The sequence below is a fragment of the Microtus ochrogaster genome, chromosome 2 (assembly GCF_000317375.1).
Source record: "Microtus ochrogaster isolate Prairie Vole_2 chromosome 2, MicOch1.0, whole genome shotgun sequence".
NCBI lineage: Eukaryota > Metazoa > Chordata > Mammalia > Rodentia > Cricetidae > Microtus > Microtus ochrogaster.
This window is the reverse complement of record NC_022010.1, coordinates 97,210,590-97,219,691: the sequence shown is the minus strand read 5'-3', so window position 1 is coordinate 97,219,691 and position 9,102 is coordinate 97,210,590. Positions and strand designations below refer to the sequence as shown.

Here is a 9,102-nt window from a genome sequence, read left to right as displayed (position 1 = left end):
CACACACACACACACACACACACACACACTTACATGTACAGCTTTTAGAAGAAGGAACTGGACATAGTGGGAGAGGATTACTTGATTTTCTATTGTGTCTGACATGCGAAGGAAATATCTGCTTACCTATTCTGCCCACAAACAGGCACTGGCCTGCTTTCTCCACTGGTGAATATAAAGGGTGTGTTTCCTCACTGCTGTGCTCCGATGCCCAGGACCACCGCTGGGTTGCTGGTTCACTAGACGGCTTAGTACACAGTGTTCTCCGTGACTTTGACTAATTGAAGTGAAATAACACAAAGTACAATCAGCAAAGACAAAAGGACAGGGAGAGAGTGTGGGGACAGCAAGCCTAGTGTTACCATTGCAGCACGAGGTGGGACCTTTAGTGGGACCATGGCAGGCGAAAGACAAATAAGGCAGATGGACAGACAGAGCTGGAGTGCAGAGTCTATTGAGAGAAGGATGGGGTGGGGGAGGGAGATGAGAGGGAGGGAAGAAGGGAGAAGGAGATGCAGAGATGTCTATACTCCTGATCCAGCCTGGAGCAGCTGTCGCCTGAGGTGTTGTCTATGGCTTTGCATAGAAGAAAGCGGAGAAGTGGTTGTTGGGTTTTGCTCAGTGACAGTCACAGGTCTAAGCAAATCACATAGCCAACTATTTCCAAAGGAGCTGATGAGCGCGTGCCTACTGTGTGCTGGAAGGGGCTTGCAGTTCCTGGCAGAATGCCAAGGCCACTGCTTACAGGTATTTGAGATCTTTCTCTGGCTATGGCTATTAACCTTCTAGTGTTTGAAAATGCTCAAATCCTTCCCAAGACAACTGGTATTCTCTTCCTTCTGCATCTCCTCCCGCGGGCAAATAACCTCATCCCAGAGTGCTCCCCAGAGGATTGCGGCCTAATGAATAGGGCCTAATTTCGTAGCTCTGGCCACTTCCATTATACCTTCACGCCATTTACTGTTTGACCCGTGAACTAAACACATCAGAAAGCCTGGAGGACATTCTCAATGGCAGAGGATTAATGTTTATAAAGGGCTTATTATGCAACAGAAGTGTGACCTTCGTGATTAAAGCCATAATTGGTGATGCTGACGTAACAAGTGCCTGGTGTAGCCGACTCAGATCTCTGCTTGTTCCTCCTTTCCGTCGAGCGAGAGGAGGCTGATGGGAGCCTAGGAAAGGGCGCATGTCCCAGCTCTTAGGCTCCTAGTATAGACTGAGTGATTTGGGACATGGAAGCAGGCACTTGGCGTAAACATGCCCTGCAGTTACCTCCATTCCCCTTAGGGGAGATTCCGCAGGTGCCTAAAATCATAGCTAGCACAGAGCCCTTAGATCATGTTCCACCCCCTCCGTGTGCATACCAATAATAAAGCTCAAAGCTTTAATGTGAATGCGTACATTGCCTGTGTGTTTATCTGTGTACCTGATGGCATGCTTGGTGCCTTTGGAGGCCAGAAGAAGGAACTGGAATTACAGATGGTTGTGAGCCACCATGTGGGTGCTGAGAATCGAACCTGGATCCTCTGGAAGAGCAGCCAGTGCTTTTAAACTGAGCCACCTCTCCAGCCCCTAATAAAATTTAATTTGTAAGTTAAGCAGGTTAAGAGAGTAACAGTGGACCTTAAGGGAGAAGGGCTACACCAATATATTGTAATTCAAGTTGAGTGTGGGTGACCACAACCATAGAAGGTAAACACCATGGGTGTGGATTGGGGGGGGAGGCTATATTTTGTAGACTTTAGGACTGCTCAGGCTGTGTGACACAAAGTGCTGTATGCACTTGGAAGGCAGAGGCTGGAGGATCTCTGTGAATTCAAGGCCAGCCTGGTCTACAGAGTGAGTTCCAAGACAGCCAGGGCTACACAGAGAAACCCTGTCTTGAAAGCATCCCCCCCCCCCCAAAAAAAAAGAAGTGCTTTGGTTTGATTCAGGTTGAGTTTTGTGGCCACCATTACTTTCATTCAGTTTGTAACCCCATGCTTGGAGGTTGTGGCCAGACCACACTGATGGAGGCAGTTCTCAGGGCCAAACCACTGGGTACCACTTCCCGAGCTTCACTCTGGAAAGCCCTGCTGCATGGCTGGTGATATCAGTTAAGGCAGCTCTCAGTATCCAGGCTCCCATTGGCAGCAGTGTATTGGTGGGGGAAAGTAGTTACTTTTCTGGTTGCTGTTAGGAATACTCTAACAAAAGCCACCCACTTCAGAAGGCTTCTTTCAGTTCACAGCCTGAGGGTACGGTCCGTGTGGTGGGGAAGTTCAGGCTGCAGGAGCCTGAGGAAGCAGAAAGCAATGAATGCCCACACTCAAGATGCTGCCACCCTCCTTTAGGGTGGACCTTCCCACCTCAGTTAACCCAGTCGTACCTGGGATTGTCCCCCAGTTAGGAAGATTGTAGCTCTTCCTAAACTGGCAGTATTAACCATCACAGCCCATAATCCTGGATGATCTGATGGCCGCCGACCCCAGAGACTGCCGTGCCATCTTGGGGCAGAATCAGCCCGTCTGCATCCAGCCCTAATGCCAGCCTACCTGTAGCTTTCCTGTTCATATGAGCTCCATGTCTATGCAAGCTCCTAGCACACGATACCAACACAGAACATTTTTACAGTACCAGAGACTGCTTTCTGTTTGAGGATGGAAAAGATGACCTAATAACTCAACTGACTGAATAAATTTTTAAAGAGTAAACACTTAGGCCAGGCAGTGGTGGGCTCACATCTTTAGTTCCAGCATCCAGGAGGCAGAGGCAGGCGAAATTCTGGGTTTGAGACCGGCCCAGTCTGTAGAATGAGTTCCAGGACAACCAGGGCTACACAGAGAAACCCTGTGTTGAAAACAACAACAGCATCAAAAACAAAACAAAAGAAAAGTGAACACCTGGAAGTTTCTCTCTCCTTGCCAGCCCTTAGGTCACACTCGGATTACATGCTGCTTAGATTAAGCTTGGTCCTCACCTGTCTCTGAGTGGAAGTGTGCACAGGTCAACCCTGTAGCTCTCCCGTGTCTTAGAGTGCCTCTGATGCTGTATGTTAGCTGTGTGCCCTCCTTATGGTGTGTACCTGCGTTTGAATTCTCTGTCTTGGATTCCCTTTGCCCACGGGTGTCTGTACAAGGGATTTCCCAGCAGTCCATCAAATCAGCTGGAGGTCGAGTTTCTTCCCGTGGTCTTCATTACTTCCTTTTCTAGGTCGCTGGGCCGCTTATCACTCATCATGCCTTCCTGTTTTTACAGTGGCGGCCTCCTAATTGCTGGCTGCCTCAGTTCGATATTGAATGATCTCTCCTTCTGCCCTGTTGGCAATCATTTTGGCTCCTGTTAGAGTCTGTGGAGGTTAGAGCATTCCCATCCCACATAAAACCTTGGTTAATTGGCTGTGAGACCACTGTGTTCTTTGTTGAGCTAACTGTAGCTCGTCAAGTTTTGATGTAGGTTACACAGACCCCAGGGCTATACCTGTGCTACAAAGCAGTGCTGCCTTGAGCCTCTTGGCCCTGCCCTGCACATCTGTCCTTCAGGATGCTGTCCACGTTTGTAATGTTGTGTCCTCCTTGCATGGTCTTTAGAAAGGAAGTTGTGCCCATTGTCCTGTTGGCTCTGTTCACAGTCGAGATTATCCACCCACCAGCTTGAGAACTCTAGCATGCTTCTCAGGCCTTGTGCAGAATTTCATAGTCAATTGTGGGGTTCAGACTGGGTGGATCCCCTGCTGCACTCCGCTCCTTATCAGTCATTCAGACAAACGCCAGGGACAGAAGGAAATTCTGAATGACCTCTGTCAACTGCGGCTCCACAGCCTCCTCTGTCTTGATCTTGTCTTCCAGCTAAGCAGGCCAGTTCTTGGCACATTCATTGGCAGCCTTTTAATTCCCCTCCCTCCACCAGGAGAAGGAAATTCAGACTGATAATATAGAGAAGACTAGGAAGTCCTGTTCTCTGCCTGAGAGAGTTACAGGCGAATTAGCAATGGCCAGTGGCCTTTCTTGCCCACGGGGCTTTACCTGTTTCCTGGTACCAAGAACTAAACAGAAAACTTAATGTTCATTTGACAGTGCTGGTAAAGTCTCAGTGGCTCTCTGGCATCTAACCTTATAATAACCTTTTTCATATATATATATATATATATATATATATATATATATATATATGCCTATTTTTAAGACAACTTTTCCTTTTGCTCCCAGCGTTGGTTAACTAGTTAATATTTTGATGATCACTAGTAGAGTATGAAATCAGTTAACCAGATTCCAGTATGAACTAATAGGTGTAAAGCGAGTTTTCAGAATGTGGTGATGAGTTAGATCGGTGTCCATACAGCAGTTACATATTGGTGAGCACACATCGTGCCCTGGGCCAGTCTGTCCTGTGATGCAGACTGAATGAGGAGAGAAAGGCAGGGGACCTGTGCGTGTAAGGAAGAGGATGGAAAAGGCAATCAATGCCCTTTAGCAGGAAACAGGTGAGAGAAAATACTGCTTTTGTTTGCATTGACAGGTGAGTACGAAGTCTGAAGATTAATAGGCCTAGTGATATTTATTTTTATAAGATCTAAAAATACTTTTTTTCCTGTTGTGTAAAGCATTCTGAAGAACAGGAAAGAAAAAAAATTCCAACCCCAAACATAGACATACCTCTGTGTTCACAGCAGGTACTTCCTGTTGCTGGGTAAACATTCAGAGGTGTGAGCCCTGCGTTCTGTCTTGTGTTCTGCAGGGTTTTCCCTGTCTTCTGTGGACGAAGATGGCATTCGAAGGCTCTACGTCAGCAGCGTCAAGGAAACCGGCTTAGCTTCCAAGAAAGGTAAGACTGTGGACGCCTTGGCTGCTTCTATTTTTGTTTTTTGTTTATTTGTTTGTTTGTAGTTTTTGATACAGGGCCTTGATATAAAGCTGGGGCTGGCTTGGAATTCCTGGTGTGGCTCAGGCTGGTCTTGAACTCGAGGTCTTCCTGCGACAGTCTCTCCAGTATTATGATCTAGAGACTTGCAACCCCCCAACTCTACCCGCCCCCACCCCTACCCTGTGGCCCTTGTTTATTTCATAGTTTTCTTTTTGGGGTTTTCTCATTAGTTAACGAGAAAGCCATTTTCAGAGAGCTTGTGTGTAAAGATGATTGTCTCCTTGAAAAGAGGTCCAGGGAAATGGGTTTTACCCCAGGAGTTTGGATGTGCAAGAAATGTCACACTCCTAGGTTTAGATGAGACTAAACCTGTATCTGTGGGACCACTGCAGTGCTTCCTTCTAATCACAATGGTTCTTTATCTTTTCGGGAGCTTGGGGCTTGGAGGAAGCAGAATTTTGGTCCTCACTGGTCAGAGGCATTAACTAAGCCTTTAGCATCCCCAGAAGTGGCTGTTCCACTCGGTCACTTCCCAGAGAGTCTGCACAGGTTGATTTGAGATCCAGCTCCTCATCTTTGTTCTTAACTCCCCCCTGATGTGTCTTGACTATTTGGGGGGGGGGACTCCCAGAGCTTACCGTGCATTTTGGCTGCCTTTGGGCCCTGTTCTCCAGCCTTCTCACGCTGGGTTACAGTGAACCCTCCACATCTTTGGGCTGCGCATCTACCAGCTACATGTTGGAAATCTTTGGCAGGGGGCATTAAAAAAAGGACATTAAAATGCTGAACATATTATCACCTTTGCTCTTGTCACCATTCCCTAGGCAGTGTAATGTGGTTGCCAGTTTTCTATGTTGCTTAAGATATTACAGGTAATTTACAGATGATTGAAAAATGGCTGTCTGTAAATATGACTTCTCTACATCTGTGGATGTTGCAAGGGCTGTTCTAGATTCCACCTGCTAAGGGTACCAAGAGAAGCCAGAATTGTCCACCCCATTAGTTTTAGGACAAATGTGACGGATTAAACCCTGTGGTTCAAACACGGAAAATTTTCCACTCACAGTTTAGGAGGCTAGAAGTCTGAAGCCAAGGTGTTGGGAGGATTGATTCCTTGTGGAGGCTCACGGAAGAAGCTGTCAGATGTCTCTTCTTAGATGTGGTGGCTGCCAGCCATCCCCAGTCAGCCTTGGTTTGTAACTGATACTCTCCATGTCCCTAGTCTTTCTGTGGCTGTCTTCTAAGAACAGAGGTCATTTTGTTTGACACTCACCCTAGATTTCTATGAGTTTGTCTTAGTTAGGGGTTGATTTTGACTTAATTACGTTTTTAATATTATATAGTCACAGCAATTATTTTAATTATCTCCATGATACATGCCTGAACCTCTTTCCAAAGAAGGTTGCTTCTGATGTTGTAGGCAGACGTGATTGTTTTTGTTGGGAGGGGGAGGACACTTTTCAGCTCATTATACTTATAAAGCTATGAAGCAGTAAGTTTAGGAATTTTGTTCTTGGTGTGGAATTTTGTGGGAACATAATCCACGTTGGCCAGCATGTCTGTGTCAGCTGTACTTAGACATGATTACCCAAATCTCGCCTTGTGCAGAATTCTGAATGGAGCACTGGGAACAGAGGGGGGCTGAATTCCCTTCCTCCCTCCCTTTAGCGGCAGAACATAGTACTGGGTGCTTCGTAGCTTACTCCCTGTGTGGGCCATTTCGCCCCTTGCTGTACCCATCAGAGGTTCTCAATCCAGTCTGTCTGCACAGAGAAGGTGGGGCGCGAAGGAGGAATAGTCAGAATCGTTTATGTGCTAGCTGTCATGGGGGAGGACCTCCCGCGTGTTCCTCCTCTGCTTTCTAGACTGCAGGCATGCTGGAAGCCAGAGTTTGCAGAGGCACTGAGCTGCATCTCAGCTGCAAACAGACTGGTTCATTCCCCCCCCCCCCCCAGACCTGGTGGCTGATCTTTATCGCTCTCAGCAGGATGAGTGTGCTGAGGGGGCGGGGGCTCTTCTGACTTTAGTCACATCCTGCTTTAGTTCTTTGAGTCTGAGAACCCTGATGCTCATGAAAACAAATGTCTCCCCAGCCTCCTTGTGCCTTAGGGCAATGTTCTAAGCTGATGTAGGACCAGTGTGTCTGTGTCGTCTCCAGCCACAGGTACCACTCTGCACAGACCAGGCAGTGTCTAACACTCCGCACAGACCCGGCAGTGTCAGGAGGAGGCACGTGGGGTGTTAGAGCTAGCAGTTAATGAAAACATACATCCCACCGCACCCCATCCAGGACCCTGCTGGCCACACGTCCCATCTGTGTGGTCTGTACCAAATGTCGCCTCCCCCAGCTTCCATCTACTCTTCCAGTTCAGCTGATGCTATCTTGCAGCCAGCCTTTGACACCCACAATCTGTGAGATCTTTTCTTTCCTGGAATCAGCGATCCCAAGTTCCTTGACCACTCATTAGCGTGTAGAATAGAACTCACTCGGACTGGCTTTTTGAACATGGCCTAGGTGCTGCCAGTCTTGTTAAAATGACCAGAATATGTTGTTGTTGGGAAGAAAGGGCAATGACCCACTGCCTGAGTGGATCTGAGCACCCTGCTTGCACTAATACACTCTGTTTTCACCTTTGTTTATTTTTGCTGGCCCCCTTGGGCCTTAGGCTGTTCCAGACTGCAGTTGGGTCTCATGTTCCCACTCCCCCTCTATTGCTCTTCACACACAGACCACTGCTAGTTGGATCTTACGTCGGCTGCCCTTGCAGAATGGGCTTTTTGTACCCTAGTGTCCACTCATCATGGCCCTGCTTGTTTTGGACTCTCATTCTCCCTTTGAGGTCACCCGAGAGCCATGCTGTCATCTAGCATTTTCATGATGGCATCACAGGATGTAGCCTGGTTGAGAAGAACACGTGTCATCTTGCTCCAAAGAGCTTCAATACTTCATAGGTATTTTCTCATGGTCAGTCATCCTCATCAACTTAGACCATGAAGCTCAATCTGGACAAGTTCAACAGAACCGCCATATACGGCTTTTCATGCATGCTTCAGCATTGCCAGGGCATAAATTTCATTTCATTCAACTTCAGTTCTTATTTGCAGGGTCAGTTGAGGGTGAGTAGCAACTTGGAGAGTCAATGCCTAGTGAATATCTTCAGTGATCACGTGATTAGCTTCTTTTCCCTCTTACATAGGAGACGGGGGTTAGGGGTGACTCAGTAACATGTCAGCTGTCACAGAGCCTGTCCATGCTGAAGCTGTGGCAGAAAGACCCCCGCGGGGCGCTTCCCAGCTCAGTACTACTGACACCGCCTCTCCTCCTACTGCTCGTTCTGAGAGTAACTCACCCTGTGTTGTCTTCCTGGTGTTGCCATAACAAGGTTCTGCAAGCTGGGTGGCTTGCAGCTGCAGAAATTTATGTGCTTGCAGTTCCTGAGAAGTCAGGCAAGGTCTCACCGGCCTTTCTGGCCCTGAGCCTTTTGGAGGGAACCCTCTCTGGTCTCAGTCATCCAGTTTCTATGGTTCTACATGTTTGTGGACTTGTGGTTATACCACCCCAGGCTCTGCCTCCATCTTCACTGGCCCCTGCTCTTCTTTGTGAGTCGCTCTTCCATGGTTCCCGTGAAGACATGTCAGTGGGCATAGGGCCCATCAGACAATGCGAAGTCTTTCGAGGTGAAATTGCACTCACAGACTCTGAGTGCTGGGACACAGGGACAAGGTTTTCAGGGTCAACACTCATCCTGCCATTGTTCTTTCTGTGCCAATTGCATAAACCTGGATGTAACCTTTCTTCTGAGAAACTTCATAGATGCCTTCTGGCTTTCAGATCTTTGCATCCTAATATCCAATATCCTGATATTTAATATCCTGCAATGTCTGAATTATAGGCCTTTGAGTTGTTTGAAGAAAAAACCAAAGCCAGCTACAGCGCCTCATACCTATAATCCTAGCACACGAGAGGCAAAAGCAAGATTGCTGGGAGCTTAGTGTGAGTCTGGGCTGCCTAGTGAGTTCCAGGATACACACACATGTGCGCTCACACACTCATATGCATACACACACATACATGCATGCATACATTTACACACACATGCATATACCAAAGCCACACATCAATACCTCTGCTTTTCATATAGTGAAGCCTTACATTTTCTGTTTAAATATTATACTGCTCCAGATTTTTATCTGAGCCGGGCGATGGTGGCGCACGCCTTTAATCCCAGCACTCTGGAGGCAGAGGCAGGCGGATCT

The 9,102-nt window shown here is 47.6% G+C and overlaps 1 protein-coding gene across 1 annotated transcript in view; it reads left to right on the top strand.

Moving 5' to 3' along the window:
* Nucleotides 1-9,102, top strand: part of Tiam1 (T cell lymphoma invasion and metastasis 1) — a 377,147-nt gene that overhangs the window by 302,045 nt on the left and 66,000 nt on the right. Inside the window, exon 14 of the mRNA XM_026787829.1 lies at nucleotides 4,720-4,806. Coding sequence (XP_026643630.1) covers nucleotides 4,720-4,806 — 87 coding nt within the window. The remainder of the gene's footprint in view (nucleotides 1-4,719; nucleotides 4,807-9,102) is intronic.